This window comes from Schistocerca piceifrons, chromosome X (assembly GCF_021461385.2).
Source record: "Schistocerca piceifrons isolate TAMUIC-IGC-003096 chromosome X, iqSchPice1.1, whole genome shotgun sequence".
Classification (NCBI taxonomy): Eukaryota; Metazoa; Arthropoda; class Insecta; order Orthoptera; family Acrididae; genus Schistocerca; species Schistocerca piceifrons.
This window is the reverse complement of record NC_060149.1, coordinates 149135140-149156845: the sequence shown is the minus strand read 5'-3', so window position 1 is coordinate 149156845 and position 21706 is coordinate 149135140. Positions and strand designations below refer to the sequence as shown.

The 21706-nt window shown below is 40.6% G+C and overlaps 1 protein-coding gene across 1 annotated transcript in view; it reads left to right on the top strand.

Annotated features, from left to right (window-relative positions):
• LOC124721603 (coiled-coil domain-containing protein 175-like) overlaps positions 1–21706 on the top strand; it is a 143712-nt gene that overhangs the window by 96668 nt on the left and 25338 nt on the right. Inside the window, exon 5 of the mRNA XM_047246654.1 lies at positions 9464–9662. Coding sequence (XP_047102610.1) covers positions 9464–9662 — 199 coding nt within the window. The remainder of the gene's footprint in view (positions 1–9463; positions 9663–21706) is intronic.

Genomic DNA, 21706 nt, shown 5'->3' with positions numbered 1-21706 from the left:
TAGACATCGTATATACTGTAAGGGGAAAAAGGTGGGATCACGAACCAAAGTTAATGGAATATATTCTGATTTAAGTCATGTATTCAAAAGACCAAATATGTCATTCACAGATAATACAGAAACAAAACAACAGAAAGTACTAAATACATTTGCCACCAAGGACACTGTTTTACAGAATTTAAGTAAAAATATAAACATCTAGAAACTAAATCAATAGGTATCATCTACAATACCAGATAAAACAATAATAGTATCTCATGAATGTTCAATAAATCCTAACTCTCTAATCAGATCAAACGAAACACTTTAAAGTCTCTAGCCACCATGTGGTATGCGAATCAGTGAAATTAGTATCATTTTGGCTTACAAGATGTTAAACACTGAAAGAGGTTCAACTTTAAGCTACTTTCCAAAATTGATAGTGATGACAAAAAATAAGAAGGGATATGAAAACCAAGTATGAGGTGAATTCTTCCTCTCGTATGCAAAAGTAGAATATCACCTGTGTATTACAGCCCCCCTGCAGACAGTCTGTGGCAGGCACCATCCCAGCAAACAGCACTTCCCTTGGCAGACAGGACACGGAGTAAACATGCCAACTGGTAGCCAGGCAGTGTCCCAGCGACCGGCCTCTACCTACACAGTCATTGGAACCGAATGCCCCAACTACCCACGACGCTGGCAAAACAGAGACCACCAACGAAGTTGGCATATAAATGTTACATCAACTGCAGAGGTAATGCTATCCCCTGGGGGCACTGCCAGATATCTCTGACCTGTCATCGGACATTTCACGATTATAGACAAGTGCAGATGGGAATATAAACTGGAATACAAGAGCTTTTCACCACTGGTTGGGCCCTTTCATCAACATGCATCTGTCGAAAACAAAATGCGCCAGATATATTCTGCCCACACATCGCAGAATTTTTGTCATTTAAGATTGGTTGTTACGTAATGCAGTGAAGATATTAAAATTCTTAGTAATAGACCAACAGACAAAAGGAACAAATCATAAAAAGAATCTTAGAATTCTGTCACAATGAATTTAAAATAATAGTACAAAACATGTAAATCACAATTAAACAGTGCAGTATGTGTCCATAAACACAAATGAATATTAAATATATTCAATAAAGAATGAACTGATGTAGTGTCACATGATAACAAAAAGTATAATAATGTGATTGAAATAATGACTATGAGAAACAGTGAATTTAAAATAAAATAGTGGAGTAGCAAATTAATTATAATAAAATAATAGTTCTGCATGTAGACATAAATTTGTTACAAAAAATTGAATAAAAATTCAACTATAATATCATGTCACATATCAACATAAAAAGTAATAATATGTCTCAGATAATGAGAAATATTGACTATTTTACAATTTTAACAAAAATATATGCACACACATTTCGGCAGAGTTTATGGGGGGCTTGGAACTAGCGGTGGTAAATGTTTTTTATGCGCTGAATGATGAGGCAGTGTCTAAAGTTTGTTAGACACACTAGATGTTGGCCAACAACTAAGGGTAAAACTGGCTAGTGTCCTTGCTATATTTATGGAACATAGTACTTTATAGAGAAACATGTAAGGAACAATGAACTACAGGTTGTGCACAGCACTGAACACATTAACTGGACAACAGTAATACAGATTGCAGAATAGGCAGAGCACTCATTTGCAATTGCTTAAATAATACCTGCTCCTGCAGGTGCTGTGGCATTGGCCAGGGAGAAAAAGGCTTCCGTGGGGCTGCCTTTTGCTGAACACAGTGAGGGAAAGTGGTGATAAGCTGCGTAATGTCCCCATTTATGACTGGCCAGTACACATGCCATTGGGCCAAAGCTTTGTTGCAAGAGGCCCCTCAAGGACCAACATGCAAAAGCTGCAGTACATTACAGTGTAAGGAAGCGGGAACCACAACCCGGGGACCAGTGTCCTCCGTAGCTAACAAAAGAAGCCTATGAAACACAGAAAGGCGATGCTGGGGGGAGTAGTTGTAATGCAAGCAATCTGAAGCATGGCCTGGGGTTTTTTCCGGCCAATCGTGCTGCACAAAAGAAAAGACCTGACTAAGTCCAGAATCCGTGGCGATGACCAATGCATTTGTCACACTAGTGATGGGAAAACCATCCACCACATTCAGGTTCTTAACATCTAAATAGAAACAAAGCAGCTCATCCTGATTGAATGTTGGGTCCAGCCCAGTCGTAAGACGAGATAAAGCATTGGCATTGGCATTGGCATTGGCATGTTTTGCCATCACCCAGTAGTGGATCTGTTAGTGATAATGGGAGAGGAAGAGAGCCCGCTGCTGCAAACAATGCACTGCCTTGCCTGGCATGGAAGCTGAACGGTTAAAAAGAACAACCAATGGCTTGTAATCTGTGATTAAATGAAACTTAGAGCCATACTAGAAGATGTGAAATTTCTTGAGGCCAAATGCAGTCGCTAAGGTCTCTTTTTTAATCTGAGAATACTGCTGCTGAATGGGTGTTAAAAGTCTTAGAGGCATGAACAACGGGTCATTCAAACCCGTCCATGTATTTGTGCACCAACACAGTGCCAAGACCGTGCTGAGAGGCATCTGTGGCCAACATGAGATGCCGACCCGGCTGGAAAGATTGACGCTGAAATTTAAGTGAAGCAAATGCTCAGTCACATGCTGGGGACCAGAAAAAGACACATTTTTATGCAAAAGCACTTGCCGGGGTTGAAGAACAGTAGATGCGTCCAATAAAAACTGTATACTACACAACATTACCTAGAAACGCCTGCAGTGCCTTAATGGAGGTCAGCTGCAGCAGAGCCACAGTTGAGTCAATATTGTGATGCAATGGTCTGACCCCTGTGTACAAAACCTCAAAACCTAGGTACTCAATTAACAGCTGAAAAAAAACTGAGATTTGACATGTCTGCACTTGAGACCTGCAGCCTGGAAAACAGAAAACAACGTTCAGAGATTTTTATGGTGTTATTCAATGAAAGAACCCGAAACAACAACACTGTCAGGGTATGTGTGTATTACGGACTGTGCGTTAATCATGAAACTGAAGTTGCCACACTAAATGTACCTGATGCTCAATGGAGGAATCGAAAGTGTGAAATGCATCTAACCCAAACAGGCCTGCAGTATCGAACAACAGATTTGTTAGGGACAGGAGTGGAGAACTGACCTAGGATTTGGAATCTGCTGTTTTTGTGGTTAACCAACTTCCGTGAAATCTGTGTGAGAGGAGGGGAGCCCAAGTCTACGTATGTTTGTGTATTTACTTAAGTCATTGGCATTTTCAGCAGTTTACTAAACACACACAAGTCAATAAACAATTTGCTCAAGGAAACAATCATTGTAGAGGTACAGTTTTTGTCCATCAGTACTACTGTGTCCATCACATTTGGAGAGGAGTTACACACCAATGCAATGTGGCCTTTCTCTTGACGCTTGTTGCAAACTCTCCAACACTTAGAGCATGCAGCATGCTCATGTTGGGCGAAGCAGTACGGGCAAGATAGAAGATGGAAAGGGGGGAGGGGGCGGCATGCAGCTGCTGCTGTGATGTGTCCTGTTGCTGCTATGGCCGTAACTGATGCTGCCCCTTGCAATGCTGAGTCAAAGTTTGTGCTGCTGCAGTGGCGTCCCTGTCACCCTGAACACTTGCAGCATGCCTAACCAGGGTGGACTGAGCATCTTCGAATACCTCCCCCCACACAGATATGTGATTGCCTGCAACCCTTGACACTTCAAAGGACTGTGCTATATTGCGCACATCTATAAACATCAGATTCTCACATTGAAGTGCTTTTTTGCATACTTCTCTATCTGTGGCGAGACAAATAGTAATATCATGTATCGTGTGATCAGCGTATGATATGTGATGGGTACTAGTGACAAATTTACAATGATGGCTCAACCCTCATAATTCTGCAGCCCAGGCTTTGTAAGATTGGTTTTGGCATTTCTAAATTCTACACTTGTTGCAATGACGTGTGACAGTAATATGTTCATCAAATGTTGAACTGGCTGTTTCTTGCAAAGGTGCAAGTTGGCACAACAACTAATAAATGCACACCAAAAGCTAGGAAAGAAAGAAAGCCCTACACAGGTTTGCATCATCCACGCAAAAAAACATGGAAATATTGGCGTAGCCGTGTCTTGTAGGAATCCCAATCTTCAGTCAATTCATCGTATGCTGGCAAGTGTGGCTGTTGCACTTCTGGGAGAGTGACCTGCCACGAACACACAGATGCCACTTGATTTAGAGCAGTGGCAAGAGCCTGCTGTTATTCCGCTAAAGGTTGCTGTTGGGCAGTGATAGGTGGGAGTATTTCTTTCATTGAGATGTTCATCGGGTGACTTACCACTGACACTAACATGCAGAGAAAATGTAATCCCATCCTCCTTGTCAAATTTGCTGCAGCAACAAGAACAACCACGATTTATGGAGCATAGTGCTTTATAGAGAAACACGTAAGATACAATGAAGTAAAGGTTATGCATAGCCCTGAACACATTGACTGTACGACAGAAATACAGGTTACAGAGAGGCTGAGCACTCATTTGTGATCGCTTAAATAATACATGTCTTTGTGGGTCAGCAGAGCACGCCAGGTGGCTGACCCAGGTGCCCTCTGTAAGTGGGCCTGTGAACTGTATGGACACACATTTTCTGAAGTTGCTTGCATCGTGAGTGAAGGTACATGAGTTCTGTCAAGCAGAATGAGCAAATCAAAGATTTATGATGTACTACATAAAGTATATCAGGTTTGTAGTTATCTTGAGCAGCATGGTATGGGTGTTGGCTATGAATGTGTACACTGAGATACTTTGTGTACATGCGCTTCCAGTCTCCAGTGGGAAGCCACACAGTGCTGGCCATTGATTAAGGTGTCCCCTAGACATGGTGGCAAGGTGGGTTGTGGGTTCCACCAGTTACATGTGGCGCAGATCAGCACCTGTCCTCTTTGCCACCATCATGGCTGATGCCTGGTAGACCAGCTTGTTTTCACAGTATCTCCTCTATGAGTCATCCCATTTACATACGCAGCTTGTCAGTTATTCTGCCACCCTTGGTGGGCTCTGTACAGTGCCTTGTCTCTTCTCTCTCCTCACTGTTGTGGCCAGTGCTAGTGGGAGCCCTCCATCAGACACCCATGGAGTACAATTAAATAACTAAGATAATTAGTAAACTATTGAATTGTATGTAGCTTTATGTGAGAAACATACATCATCTGATTCAAATAATCTATATGAAACCTAACCTTAGTTATGTACCCAGATGGATACAACATTTTACTTTTAAAATAATATTTACATTAAACAAATTATGAAGTCTTATTTAATTAAAAATGAATATGAGACAAATAATATACAAAGAACCCTTCTCATCTACACAAGAGAGATGTAATTTTATAATTGTATTTTAAGCATCAAATCTTACATTATTAAAATGAACATTCTCAAAAGTAAAATAGAGAAAGAGTCCTTGTCCTCTGGACAACAGGGATGTGATTTTATTGTACATCATGTTCTTTCTTGAAATAAGCATTGATGATAAAAAAAAATATTTATATCACAAACTTTTGCAGAGAGAAATTCCACTAAATCCTCCACTGACTCAAGTGACAGTAAGATGGTGTGGCTCAGTGGTCACAGTAACATGGGACTACATCAGTGCGTACATTGTGTAAAGTATAAGTACATTTGTCCATATGCAATAAAGCTTACAGTGGAAACATGACTTCAGTGCTCCTGAAAATTAATAAAATGTTATGACAGAGAGAGCTTCATACAAAAATCTAAGCATTTCTGAGGTTAACACCATTCTCAGTACTTTTCTGACTTTGCTCATCTCTGTATGTCCTCTTTTCATGACTGGCTAAAAGGTAATGACATGCTGTAGTTTTAGAGTCTTTACTAAAAGGAAATTCTCAATAATCCCACTCACTTTCTAATTGAGGATCAAAATCAGGACACTCAACCGATCCCAACAGATTCATCATCAAATCAGAATCACAGTAATATCATCATCATCATCATCATCATACTACTACTGCATCATATCACTCAACAAGGAATTCCACAATATGCCATGTATAATATATAGCTATAAACCAGTCAGTCAGATTTAATAAATTGAGTCAATAGATTATGAAAGTGCAAAAAAAGAAAAAAGAATGGTATACTCTTTTACAGGAGTCCACTTAACTCAAGATTTATTGTTGCAACATACATGAAATGATTACATTTACAGATCAATAGCACAAGCAGTTCTGAGGTACCAGGTATCGACCCATGCTGCAACACTCATATAAGTACGTGATGGAGCCTCCACGGGAGCTAATCCAGGCACTGACTCTGGCATTCAGTCAATCACACAGATGGCGAATACTGTCCTGGGATACATTAAACCACATCTGCTCAACCTGTTCATGTAGTTCTGTAAGAGTTGCTGGTTGATGAGTCATGCGAGTTGCTTCTCATCCTCTCATACCCAGCACTTGCACTGTTGGAGACAAATCTGGGGATCGTGCTAGCCAATGAAGTTGCTCTGTCTTCCAGAGCACATTGAACTTCATAGGCAGTTTGTGGGTGGGCATTTTCCTGCTGGAATAACACGTCATCTTCCTGTTGCAAGAACAGCAAAAGAACAGGTCTAACAACATTGTGCATGTACCAAGCGCTGGTTAGTGAAACCCTCAGAAACATCAAAGGTGTACAAGACTTTTAGTTTATCGCACCCCAGACTATAAGGCCTGGCGTGGCCAGTTGTCTTGGATGAATGAACTCTATGAGACAGTGCTCACCAGATCTACATCATATGGGAAAATGACCATCACTTGCATGCAGACAGAATCTGCTTTCATTGCTGAAGACAAGGCACACCATTCCATCGTCTGAGTGATCCTCTCATGGCACCAGTCTAGCCGTGCATGTTGATGCTGTGGTGCGAGTGGAAGACGGGCTAGAGATGTGCTTGCTTGTAGTCTCACTGTAACAACCAGTATACAACAGTTTGTGTTGACATGTCTGGGCTCAAAAGCCTTCTTATCTGTGCTATGGTAGCTGTACTAATTGCCATTGCAGCCCTTACAATATGATGATCCTGGCAGGCATCTCTACTGTGTGGACATCCAGAACCTCATGTACGGGTGTGAGAACAGTCACATGACTACTGATACCAGCATCATCACACAACTGATGCAGCATGTCTAACTTGGGTAGCAATTCTCTGAAAGCCCACTACTCAGAAGGCCACGATTTGACCCCTTTCTAAATCACTTGAATGGTTGTTAGAAGTACGAGTGCATCTCCGTGGCATGGTTGCCTGCTTACTCCACACTTTTGCATCACACTGAACCTTCTGGCTGTGAGCAATCCCTATTAAAGGGTAGACACAGATGGCACTCTGGCTGCTATGCCACTACACTATCTGATAGCGGACAACGTTGAAACCATTATCCCTCAGGTGACATATGCCATCATCAGATCAAATTTGACATCATCTTTCCGTGTGTACAAACTTTTCTTTCTGACAGTGTAGATAGGAGGGACATTCTGACGATTACCAATACTTAATGATCATATTGAAAGAATCTTCTCCACATTTCACACCAATCAAAAGATCAATACCTTAATCTTTTCAAACTAGGTTAAAAACCTTGTGACTTGAACTCCACATGAAATGAATCATCAAGCAGTACATGGGAAAAATTCATCATCATCAATTCACCAGTTCTCGAAGGTTCTGAGACTCCGCTGTTCTTTTCTCAGGAACACACGTCAGGTACGGGCTGTGGCTCCAAATTTTGAACAACTGACTTGTGATCTATCACTTGTTCTGGTTACACGTTTGAGTCTGTAACAGCCACAATTGTACTTATTTCCTGTAAACAGTCCCCCTCATTAGTTTTTTTTTATACCCTTCTACTTCATTTAAACTTTCTGATACCTATTTGTCAGTTACTCCTCTAGTTTTATATGATTCCGCGCGATCACCTTTGTTTGTTCTATTCTGACACAGATTCAGCCTCCAGTTTTTGCCTAATTTCTATACTCTGCTTGTCCAGCTTGATTGATGATGTATTAAGGTCAAGAAAAATCATCAGATTTAATCAAAAAATATGTTATGTCTTTACATTTTTCAATCTATGTAAGGAATGCTGTGAAACCTTACTGTTCCAATTAGTTTCGCCATTGTTTCTAGTTTATGTGGGTAACCAGAGCTTACTTTGTGTCTACTGAATACAAGTGACTGGTGATCTACTCATTTAAATAAAATGTCTGACAGACAGGGGAAGTTTTTTCAAATTTAAATAAAATTTAATTCTCCTTACCAACTCATTCCATACCATTAATAGAATAATTATCCAATTACAATCCTGTAGATAATACCTAAAAGTTTTCTCTGCAATCTTTCGTGCAACAAACGTGTTCCATATTATAATGTACCTCGTGAATATGATGTGTGGATCATGGAACTAACTAATGGACACTTCGGTGAGCTTCCAATCTCCTCAATGTACTTACTATTACTCTGTAGTAGTTTCACCTCCTTCGATTTGCTTAAAAAGCCTTGTATGAAATCTATGTAACTGATATTGTGCATGAAGTTTTGGTTAATTTTGCATATGTCAGTATTGCCAGTAACATATTTACTTTCTAATTTCAGTGACTTGATAACTGAACCTTTCTGTTGCTTCCCTTTCATCTTTTCCATTACATTCTATGCAGTTTTGATCTTAGAATAAATATAATGAAAGGAGTGAAGGTAACAACTCATTGTATAGTGAAGACATTGAGCACATTTAAAAAACTATTGCTCCGATCCTCTTTTGTACTATTTCTTAAGACCTCACAGTATTTTATGTAATGACCTACTGATTCTGATGCCTTGTGTTACCCCCACTGGTTGTTTGTCACTACTGGAATTGTGTTTTATGCATCTTAGTAGAAAGTAACTGCCATAAAACTCGATAAATGCATTGTATTTATCATTCAATCTGTGTGCACTGTTCACCATTTAGTAACTCCTTTTTTTTTTTTTTTTTTTTGTGTGTGTGTGTGTGTGTGTGTGTGTGTGTGTGTGTGTGTGTGTGTGTGTGTGTGTGTGTGTGTGTACGTACCTTTACGGTGGGAATTCTATATGGTGAACAGTGCACACAGATTGAATGATAAATACAACACGTTTATCAAGTATGATGGCAGTTACTTTCTACTAATATGCATAAAACACAATTCCAGTAGTGACAGTCAACTGGTGTGTGTAACAAAGCATAAGAATCAGGCATGTTTGTGTTTTATGGCTTTTACAAACACTATTTTCTCATTTTTCTGATTTTTTTCAAGGGAAAGTATATCCTGCTTCAGATAATTTATGACATAGTTTTAATTTCTCTGTGTGTTTGGTCATTACTGCCTTTGTGTCTACCATTACAGAGAAGTGAAATTTTGTTACAGGAAATTTTGATGGATGTTCCAAGGAAGGGAAAGACGAAATTGGGGCTATGTGCACAATCCTGCCTCTGGAATATGAGGACAAGTTGGCATACTATAAAGATCATATTGCCCAGTTACATGACATGAAGAACAAAATCAGAAGGGAAACATTAGCAGAAAGAAAAAAACTGTATGAACTTTTCACAGCAGAAGTTTCTCGGTACAAAATTACTCATTACTATTATTTTGTAATAATGTTCTTTTATGGTATTATATTTATACTTTGAAAATTTTTGTGCAACAATAAATATTATATCATTTGTCAACAATAGTCACTAGTTTTAAATTGAAAAAATACCATAGCAGCTGCATCAGTAAGAATACAAACTTATGGGACTATTACCTCAGTAGAAAAATATTCTGTTAAGCAGTAGAAATCTGAAGCGCTAACAAGAAACTCCTTGTGTGCAAGTTCACAAGTTCAGTCTTTAGTAAAGCTCATTTAAATTTTTGTGTTAACAATTGTGGCAGGAAAAATGTTAGCTGGTAATGACTCACCATATGCATCATGAGGGCAACAGAAAATTATTGTCCAGGATGTGCAGAAATCAACCTTCTATGGGATATATGTATTACACTTCACAAAATGGACATCATTGACATTCAAAAAATGTTCAAAACAAACAGTTAACTTGTACCATGTATACCGAATGGAAAATGGTGTCCCACAGTGACCACAAAGGTTCACACCATCAAGATCAAAGGCAAACGTCCTGGTAGCTACTCCCTCAGGATCTCGGCATTCATTTACTGTGTATAGGCTTGGTGGGCCTGGTGGCCATGGAGTTCCTGAGCTGGGGACTAGTAAGCACCGCCAGTCCCCTTCACCATGAGTTCTGGGCATGCTTCAGCAACCACTGTATGGTGTGGCAGTGGAACATTGTGTGTCACAGGGAACGGGGATCTTGGCTTAACTGCCCGGATTGCAAGGATGGTAAAAACCTCTATGAAAAACCCCTCAATCTGAAAGTGTGCTGCCCACTGATGAGGTGCATGTTGTTGAGGTGGAACAGTCATTAGCGGGCAACCTCTGGGGACCCTGCTGCACCTCAGTTGTATTAGGCTTACTTAGACTTAGGCACTTATTTCCCTAGCAGCTTGTGGGACCAAGCTGGAACCCTCAAAATTATCTCTTCCTCTATCTCCTCCTCCTCCCCCACCCCCACCCTCCCCACCTTCCCCTCCTCCTCCGCCCCCTCCCCCCTCCTCCTCTCAGTGAAAAGGGTGGGCCACTGGTAACTATTAACACCAAATCAAATATGAGGGCTGGTGTAGCCAGTCCTTCTGACTCAGGAGTAAAGTCTAAGAGTTTTGGGTCTACTAACAGAACACATGCTGGCAGTCAGAATGTGTTTTTAATAGTAAAAAGGAAAGAAGGCAGCTTCAAGAAAGTTTTGCCTTTCTATTCAAAAAGGGTTATAAGGCAATGCGGGCAGTTTAAAATCTGTTATGCGATTGCATGGCCTTGAGGTAGCGTTCTTGCTTCCCACACACGGGGTCCCGGGTTCGATTCTCGGCGGATTCAGGGATTTTTCCAGCCTCTAGAAGAGTGGGTGTCTTCATCATCATCATCATCATCATCATCAATAATCATCCTCATTATGGTCGGAGGAAGGCCATGGCAAACCACCTCCACTAGGACCTTGCCTAGTACAGCGGTGCGGGTCTCCCGCATCGTCCCCTATGCTCCTCTGAGTATGGGACCTCATCATCATCATCATCATCATCATCGTGCAATTGCCTAATGGGACACTTGGTGGAAACAGCTGACTCCAACAAGTTACGAACCTACAGAAAGTGCATTGCCTTGGGGAATATGCCATCAAAAGTGAGCTGCACACCACCTTGAATTACAGCAAAGGTGTTGTGACATGCAGGGATCTGGTGGATATTTCCAAGGAGGAACTGAATGATGAGTGGGCTCTCTAAGCTATACTGAGCATGCAAAATGTCATGAAGTGGGTGGATGGGGATCTTATAAAATCAAACTCCTTTATCTTGACATTTAATTGCATGAAACTTCCTGAGTATGTTAAGGCAGGTTTACTTCATCTAAGCACGCATCATGATGTACCCAACCCAATGAGGTGTTTCAAATGTCAGCATTTTGGGTATACTACTCTTGGGTTTCATGGAGAAGCTACTTGTGGCAAATGCGGTAAGGCCGCTGACATATGTGTCCCTTGTTCCTCTCCACTGAAGTATGTGAATTGCTCTGGAGCTCACTCTGTCTGGAGTTGAGACTGTAGCGTGTATCTGGAAGAATGGAAGATACAAGAACTTAAGACTATGAACTGCATCCCATATAAAGAGGCCAAATAAATGTATAAAGCCATGCTGCCCCCAACTTTAACTGCCTCCTGCACTGCGGTTCTTAAACAGCCACTGCAGAAAGCTGATGCTGCAACACGAAAAGAGGTTTCTAGTGTCAGCACTAATATCTGCATTTGTCTGTGCACTTGCGCTGCTGCTGTCCATCCCCCCAGAACTCCAGGAAACGCCATGAATGCCATCATTGTGGAGTGCCCCTCCAAAGGTTCAGCCTGATATGCTGGCCAGTGCTGCTGCAACCACAGCTGCAGTTGTGGCTGCAAAGCTTACACAGGGGAAAAAATCTATGGAAAAACATTCACCACAGATGCAATCAGAAAGTAATCAGTTTGATGACGATGTTACCCTCAATGATATCTATCTCAATTCTTCTTTAGAGGTGATGGCTCTTGATGTTGGTCTGGGGCAATCATCTTGGTCCAAGACTGAGCCTCCATCAATTGTGGGCTCCGCTCCATGGCAGAAAGTCAGGACGAAAATGCTACCCCTGTGATAGATGGCTCCCACCCTCCAGTGGAGTGTTAATGGGTTCAGGACACATGTCAAGGAACTGAAGCTTCTAGCACAGGAACACTTCCTGTGCATGTGTTTGCAGGAAACACATTTTAAAGCATCTGATGGGGCACTACACTCTATTGCAAGAATGACCTGACTGGAGAAGGGGCCAAGGGAGTGGTTGCTGTGTTCATAAGTAACATGCACCAATTCTCTGCTCTCCCCTATCTATTGACCTGCAAGCAGTTGCAGTTGAAATTCATGAACTTCGGAGGATTACAGTTTGCTCACTGGATTTACCTTTGCTAGATGCAGTAGACTCTTAGGCTCTCACAGATCTTATGGATCTTACAGAACAACTCCCCAAACCATTTCTCCTTCTGGGAGACTTCAATGCCAATCATATCCTGTGGGACTTGACCTCTACTTGCCCTTGGGGTTGGGTTTTGGAGAGCCTCCTGACACCTCAAGAGCTGTGCATCCTAAACGCTGGTACTCCCACTCATTTCTGTTTTGCTACTGGGTCATTCTCAGCCATTGGCCTTTCTCCCTGCTTTCCAGCCCTCACAGACTGTTCAGTGGGAAATTATTGATAATCTTCATTCCAGTCTCCATTTCCCACTCCGCATTTACCTACTGAATGGAGGATTGCTTGAACATATTCCACCAAAATGGATGGTCAGCAGGGCTAACTGGATGCTGTTCAGACAGCTGCCATTGTTCGAACACCATGACAGCATCCAGGAATGGGTGGACCACATCACACGAATGGCCCATTGTGCCGATGACTTATCCATCCCAAAGTCTTCCAATCATCTTGGTGGGCTAATAAGTGCCATTCAGCTATCTGGAACAGGTGGCTCTTCGGTGGTTTAAGTGCCGCCCAACAGCAGACAACCTCATAGCCTTTCGAGTTGTGAGAGCCAAGGCTCCACTCATAATTAAGGAGAGTAAGAAAAGGTCATGGCAAGAGATATTGGACTCCATCAACTCTTCCCTCCATCAACTATTCCACTTGTTCTACCAAAGTATGGGAAGCCATCTGGAGGACTTCTGGTAAACACAGTCATTTACCAATGACAGTGCTGAAACATGAGTGTCTCCAGACAATGCCCGGAGACATTGCTCAGACACTGGCAGAGAATTTTGTAAACACTGCTGTCAATACAAGCCAGGATCTGGAATTTTGTTGCTACTGTGCAACTATAGAGAGGGGAAAGTTGGACTTCAGATCCAACGGTTCTGAGTCTTACAACTCCCCTTTCTCCATGCGAGAGCTGGAATTGGTGCTGTATGAGGCATTTGACACTGCACCTGATCACGACCAAATCCGGTAGTGCATGCCAGCAGTATCAAATGAAATACTCTTTGAATGTTTTAATTTAATATGGCAGGAAAAGACCACTCATTTTCCAGTAATTATTGGAGTCTCACCTTAATGAGCTGTGTAGGAAAGACCCTGGAACGAATGGTTAACCATCATCTGATCTGCTTGTTACAGACCAGGCAGCTCCTCCGCCCCTCTCAGTGTGGATTCTGGAGATTTCAATCCACTGTCGACAACCTGACCCTGCTAGAAATGGCTATTCAGCAGGCTTTCCTACATAAACATCACTGTATCGACATATTCTTCGATATCAGTAATGCATATGTTACTACATGGAGAGACAGTTTTTTTTTTTTTTTTTTTTTTTTTTTTTTTTTTTTTTTTTTTTTTTTTTTTTTTTTTTTTTAGCAGGAGAATGGTGTCCCTCAGGGCATTGTTTTAAGTGTTACCCCGTTTGCCATAACCATAAACAGTATCACGTCTATGGTAAGGAGTCCTGTACGGTGCTCCTTATTTGTGGATGATTGTGCTGTTTTCTGTTCCCCCTCCACTGTTGCAACAGCAAGCCATCAATTGCAACCTATAGTGCGGAGGTTAGAGGAGTGGGCTGTAAAGACGGTATTTCAATTTTTGGCAGATAAGTGTTATATGTGTGTGTGGGGGGGGGGGGGCGGTCTTCTCATATTTTCAATGTATTTTATTTATTTATTTACACATCGAGTTCCATAGGACCAAATTGAGGAGCAAATCTCCAAGGTCATCGAACGTGTCAGTACATGAAATTACAACATAAAAGTAATGACAGATAAAAATAAATATTTATGAACTCGAAAAAAGTCAGTCCATATGTTTAAGTAAGTGCAATCAACAATACAATAAGAATCTGCTTAATTTTTCAAGGAACTCCTCGACATAATAGAAAGAGTGACCCATGAGGAAACTCTCCAGTTTCGATTTGAAAGCGCATGGAGTACTGCTAAGATTTTTGCATTTGAGAGGTAGCTTATTGAAAATGGATGCAGCAGTACACTACACACCTTTTTGCACAAGAGTTAAGGAAGTCCGATCCAAATGCAGGTTTGATTTCTGCCGAGTATTAACCGAGCGATAGCTGCTTATTCTTGGGAATAAGCTAATATTGTTAACAAGAAATGACAGTAAGGAATATATATATTGAGAGACAAATGTCAAAATACCCAGACTTGTGAACAGGGGTCAACAAGAGGTTCGTGAACTTACACCACTTATTGCCCGAACCGCCCGTTTCTGAGCCAAAAATATCCTTTTAGAATGGGAAGAGTTACCCCAAAATATAATACCATACAACGTAAGGGAATGAAAATAAGCAAAGTAGACTAATTTTCGTGTTGAACAATCACTCACTTCTGATACCATTCGAATAGTAAAAATGGCAGCATTAAGTCTTTGAACAAGAGCCTGAATGTGGGCTTTCCACGACAGCTTACTATCTATATGAACACCTAGTAATTTGAACTGTTCACTTTCACTAATCATATGCCCAGTCTGTGAAATTAAAACGTCAGGTTTTCTTGAATTGTGTGTGAGAAACTGTAAAAACTGAGTCTACCATGATTTAGCATTAGTTTATTTTCTACAAGCCATGAACTTATGTCATGTACTATACTATTTGAAACCGAGCCAGTGTTGCACACAACATCCTTTCCTACCAAGCTAGTGTCATCACCAAACAGATATATTTCGGAGTTACCCGTAATACTAGAGGGCATATCATTTATATAAATAAGGAACAGCAGTGGCCCCAACACTGATCCCTGGGGCACCCCTCACTTGACAGTACCCCACTCAGACCCCACTTCACAGCCGTTATCAACATGGTGAATAACAACCTTTTGCTGCCTGTTGCTAAAGTAAGAAGTGAACCAATTGTGAGCTACTCCCCGTATTCCGAAATGGTCCAACTTCTGGAACAATATTTTGTGATCAACACAATAAAATGCCTTAATTAAATCAAAAAATCTGCCAAGCATTCAAAACCTTTTGTTTAACCCATCCAGTACCTAACAGAGAAAAGAGAATATAGCAGTTTTAGTTGTTAAACGACTTCTAAAGCCGAACTGTACATTTGATAGCAAATCGTTTGATATAAAATGATCAATTATCTCTCCCTACACAGCCTTTTCAATAACTTTTGCAAACATTGATGGCATAAAAATAGGTCTAAAATTATCTACATTAACCCTTTCTCCCTTTTTATAAAACGGCTTTAACTGAGTACTTTAATCATTCAAGAAACTGACCATTCCTAAAGGAAAAATTACAAATAAGGCTAAATACAGGGCTAACATGTGCAGCATAGTACTTTAATATTCTGATAGACACTCCATCATAACCATGAGAGTCCTTAGTCTGCAGTGATTTAAATATTGACTCAATCTCCATGTTGTCTGTATCACAGAGGAGTATTTCAGATATCAATCTCAGAAAGGCATTTGCCATGAATGTTATATGATTTCCTGTAGAAACTAAATTTTTATTTAATCCACCAGCAAAGCTCAGAACATGATTGTTAAATACTGTACATATATCTGATTTATCAGTAACAGAAATATTTTACTATGAACTGACTTTATATCGTCGAACTTACACTGTTGACCAGACACTTCCTTCACAACTGACCATGTGGTTTTAATTTTATCCTGTGAATTAGCTGTTCTATTTGCATACCCCATACTCTTTGCCTTCCTAATAACATTTTTAAGCAACTTACAATACTGTTTGTAATGGGCTACTGTAGCTTGATTATGACTACTTCTAACATTTTGATATAATTCCTGCTTTGTTCTACAAGATATCCTTATCCCACTAGCCAGCCACTCAAGCTGCCTATTACTGTTAGTACCCCGTTTGGAATGTTCTCATGGAAAGCAACTCTCAAAGAGCATGAGCAATGTGTTAAGGAAAGCATTGTATTTATCATCTATGTTATTGGCACTATAAACATCCTGCCACTCTTGTTCCTTGACAACGTTTTAAAAACTCTCTATTGCTCTTGGATTAACTTTCCTACATAGTTTGTAATTAAATATGACATTGGTTTGAGTACAAAAGCCTTTTAGTGTTAAAGTTTGTGCATCATGGTCTGGAACGCCATTCACGCTTTTACTAACAGAATTCCCATCTAGTAATGAAGAATGAATAAAAATATTGTCTATGGCTGTGCTACTGTTCCCTTGCACCCTAGATAGAAAAACACAGTCTGCGTCAGATCATATGAATTTAGGAGATCTACCAACATCCTTTTTCCTGCTCCATCATATACCACCATTCACTACACTGTCACCTATAAGCTTTGCCAGCCTCCCCTTCCCATACCTATTGAGGTGCAGGCGATGCCTAGTGAAACCCGGTCTACTGATGGATCCAACTGGCACCACTGAAATGTGGCCCATGCTCTCTGCCATCAGCACCCTCTCCAGCCCCATGTTAATCTGCCTAACAGTCACATTAATATGAGGCCGATCATGACGCTGAAACAGTTGCACAAAATGCACGTTTGTGCCATCAGTTTGAGTAGCTATCTTTACCAGGTCACCACTTACATCATATTCCGCGTACTTATCAAGATTATTCCCTGCTCCACCCTCTATCACTATCTGATCCTCCTTCGTAAAATTCCTACGTAACTCCCCTATGCTGTAGGTCACCTGAGTCAACCCTGCGCTAGGCTTTACAAAGCTGGTGACCTGGTACTCACTCCCCAACACTTCCTGCAACTGCTGACCCACACCCCTACCATGCAAACTACCTAGAAGCAGAACCTTCTTCTTTCTGTTAGACATTGCAACTGACCTAGACCTCCTAACTGCTGAGGACTGCTGCATATTCCCTACATCTACAGCTACAAGAGGCTCCTCTCCACTCGACTGTGACAGTTGGTCAAATCTATTGCATATATGCAAAGTTAACTGTCTGAATACCTCCTCTTTCTCCTCCTAGCTGCCTTCTTGCCAACTGTCAGTTCCCATCCCCCACCACCCTTCACCCTCCTCAACCTATCTAGTTCCTTCTTTGCGCATTAAAACTGCACCTGAAGGGCACAGATGTTAGCTCCTGCTGCTCTATCAACTTATTTATACTACAGATTCTGCATTCCCAGGAGAGGATCTCACTAAAATACCCACTGGCTTCCCCACTGCATTTCCCCTAATGAAAATACTTTGAACAAATCCCTCACCATAACCAACTACTCACAAACCTATGACAGAGCCCACACTTCTTACTCGTGGTAAAATTGTTCAGTTGCTGAAAAAGACTATACGTCTACGTTACCTAAGTTCAGTTACACCAGTATAACTATTTATAGAACTAACAATAGTGGTCTGGAAATTCTCTGCCTACTAAGAGAGCGACTACTTGTATTAATACTACTACACCACAGCTAATACCAATACCAAGAAAACTTCACAAAATTATTAGCTAAAACCAAAAATTCAAGTGGCCACTTGGAACACGCAATGAAGTTAATACACTGAATGAAACTTTACTGAAATATTTCACTAGAAACAATAAGAAATGTCAGCTGAAAACTAAAGCACAAAATTTACTAAACAACTTCAACGCGCAGGAAACTCTAAGAGAACACAGTGAGTGAACGTTTCCAGAAGTTAAATAAATCATTATTTAGCCATAAACAGCTCGAAACACCACTGAAACCTGTTAAATTTAATATCTGTATAACAGTGCACAAATAACTTTGTCAGTACTTAGCTTGATTATGCTGTATATCATAACCAAGTGAAAGTATGTTAGCAATCCTGTCTGCAGATCAACACAGTGACACCTTATTAGTATGTTCATCCACATTTGAAACACAATCCGGCAGCATTTCTGCATGGCATGGATTTGACAAGTCCTCGGTAAGTTTACAGAGGTATGTGGCACTAGATGTCGACACACAGGTCATGCATTGCCTGTAAATTACTGGCCAGTTGTTAGTGGATGTGGAGCTGGCACCCAATAACATCCCAAATGTTTTCCATCAGGTTCAGAGCTGGCGAGTTTTGTGACCAAGGCATCAATGTGAGTTCTCAATCATGCTTCTCAAATCACTGTAACCTAATTCTGGCCTTATGATTCTGAAAGGTGTTCTGTGAGGTGCCATACCACTGGGGAAGACAGTAATACTGTTAGATGTCGAACCAATGGGGAAGATAATAATACTGCGAGATGCCATCACCTCCGGCGAAGACATAAAGTAGAAAAGATGTGGGTGGTTCGCAGTATTTTTTATGTGATCCACAGCTGTCAAGATGCATTTGATCACTACCACAGATCCCATAGAAGCCCTGGTGAATGCCTCCCGCTCCCCAAGCTTAATACAGCCCACGTAGATCCCAGTCTGGTAGAGTGCATGTTTTGAACAGCTGTTCGCATGGATGGTGGCGTATTCAGACACTACCATGTACCTGGTTCTAATGAATGACATTATTCCTCTGATCTGTGGTCCATTCTCAATTACTCCATTCCCATTGCAATCATAATTGATGACCTGGTTGGGTCAACATGGGAACCTGCAGGGGTCACCTGCTGGGATCCCATATGTTCAACATTGTGCACTGAATGGTGTGCTCTGGAACACTTGTGCCTACACCAGCACTGTACTCTTTTGTCATAACTGTCACAGATTACCACCTATTCTGCCTCACATGGTGAGCAAATCTCTGACCCCCACTTTCTGTGAAGAGGCTCAGGCATCCCAACACCTTGTTGCCTGCTCATGGTGTTAGTGTCCAACTATTTTCCGTAACTCGTGATATTAGCATGTGAACAGCTGACCAGCTTCACCATTTCTGTGATGCTCGTTTGCAAGTGCAGGGCCATAACAATCTGCCTTTGTCAAAGTCCAATATCACTGAATTCCTTGATTTCCAGCCCATATAATTGCTAGAATGATTTTTCATTTATCTCTGGTGCTCTTACATACTTTCCTTACCAGGTCACATGCCCACAACACTACCAGGTGGGCAATGGTTATGAAGTTTAGGCTCATTGGTGCATCTTCAAAGTGACAGTTGGGTATTAATAACCTCCTCCAATTACCTTGGGGTTCGCAGCTCGTGGTTTAGTGGCTAGCATTGATACCTCTGGATCACGGGGTCCCGGGTTCAATTCCCAGCCGAGTCAGGGATTTTCTCCACCCAGGGACTGGGTGTTTATGTTGTCCTCATAATTCCATCATTCACAAAGTGATGAGATTGGAACTGGAAAGAATGGGAACTTGTACAGGCACTGATGACCTTGATGTTGACTGCCCCACAAACCAACATAATCATCTCATCATTACCTTGGGATCATCACCAACTTGTAGGGATAAAAATGAACATAACTACTAAAATGGCCCCAGTAATTCAGTATAATATGAACAGATTCATTTAATTGTGAGGAACTGAATCATCTTTCATAGAGAAAATTGTTCTTGTGTTTGTAATGGACATACTTAAGAGCTGAAAATACTTGTGCTAAGAGGCTTTAATCTGAACAGAAACAATGGATTTGATAACTGGGCAGCAGATACCATTCTTCAGAAAGTTTACTTTCTACCAGATTAGAAGAGGTCACTGTTAGAATACGTGTGTGATTGAAAATAATGATGTGCTCTTTGTATCTGCTACAGTGTGATCGTCTAGGAAGATTGCACTGCAAGATAACTTTCATTGTTGTACTAATAACTGCATCATTGCTTCTGTATTACAGAATTATCAATTTGTTGGCCTATCACTTAAAATGTTCTGTTTTATTGGAGCAAAATAATAACACATAGATTTTAGGTTATGTTACATTACCTGCATGATGAACCTGTTTGACTGAGAGGTATAACTTTTCCTGCATTATTAACATATTCAGTTCCTTCAACTCTTGCCTTTTTAATCACATTAAATTTAAACTTCTCAGAGCTTTTGCTTTTTTTTTTTAATTTTTTGACATTGCTTCAAGTTGATGTCATATTAGCTAAGTTGAAAACAACTTTTGTTGTTTCACAATCAATAGTTCATGATTCTTCCATTAGGGCAGCACTAATGTTCATTATAGAGCAGTACACATGTCCAAGATGACATTGCTAAAATGAATTCAATAAAGGAACACAATTCTCTCACATAAGAAGTAAAGGATTATAGTCATTTCTGTGCTGACAAGATGCAGCTGCTTTATGTTGATATGAACCTGTATCTGACTAATGTTTGTATAAGATGGACATATCACCTTTGTAAAATACTTTGTCAAATACTGTAACATCATATTGTGGGTTACAGTAGACAGAGATAAGTATTATATTAATAACAAGAAAAAGATATAGCTGCAATTTCAAGAATTTCCTCTTTAGAAAACATTTCAACATTTAGTGTGTCATTTATAAAAGTAGCTACTCCTCCATGGCTAATTTTAGTTCTACAGAAAGAACTTGCTAGCATCCTACAGGAATGTACAAAGCAGATTCAACTTGTGTGAACCAGTGTTCATCTGTACAGAAGATATGACAGGGGTTTGTGTTTATGTTGTCTATTTCTTACGACTTACCGGTAAGTCTCTTCACATTTAGTGTTGGCAGTGGGCACCCACTCAAGAAGTTTAGATATCTACTTTGTCCTAAGTTCTAAAGATTATTTTTTAAATGTTGATTATAGTCTAGGATGATTGGGTCCATGATTTTATTTACTTCATCTCAAAGTTCCACTTCCAGGACCACTCAAATGAGCTTTCCATTTCTGTTCAAGTGGAGTCCATGACTACTGCTCGTGCTCAGTAGGAGCACATGTTTTAATTTTCTACACAGTTTCTGTAGCTCAGTGTGGCAGTGCTCAATTTCTGTATTAACATACGACCACTGAGGGACATCGTATCACACTGGTATGTTTATTATAGTGACATTTGTGTTGTGTAGTTTTGGTAACATCTTCCTGTGATCTGTTGAGTGCTGGCTTGCTCTCATTTTTGTAAACGCCATTTCTGATACTTATTGTGGTGATTGCCTGCTTTATTTCCTCTTTGATTGTCCTTGGTGTCGACATACT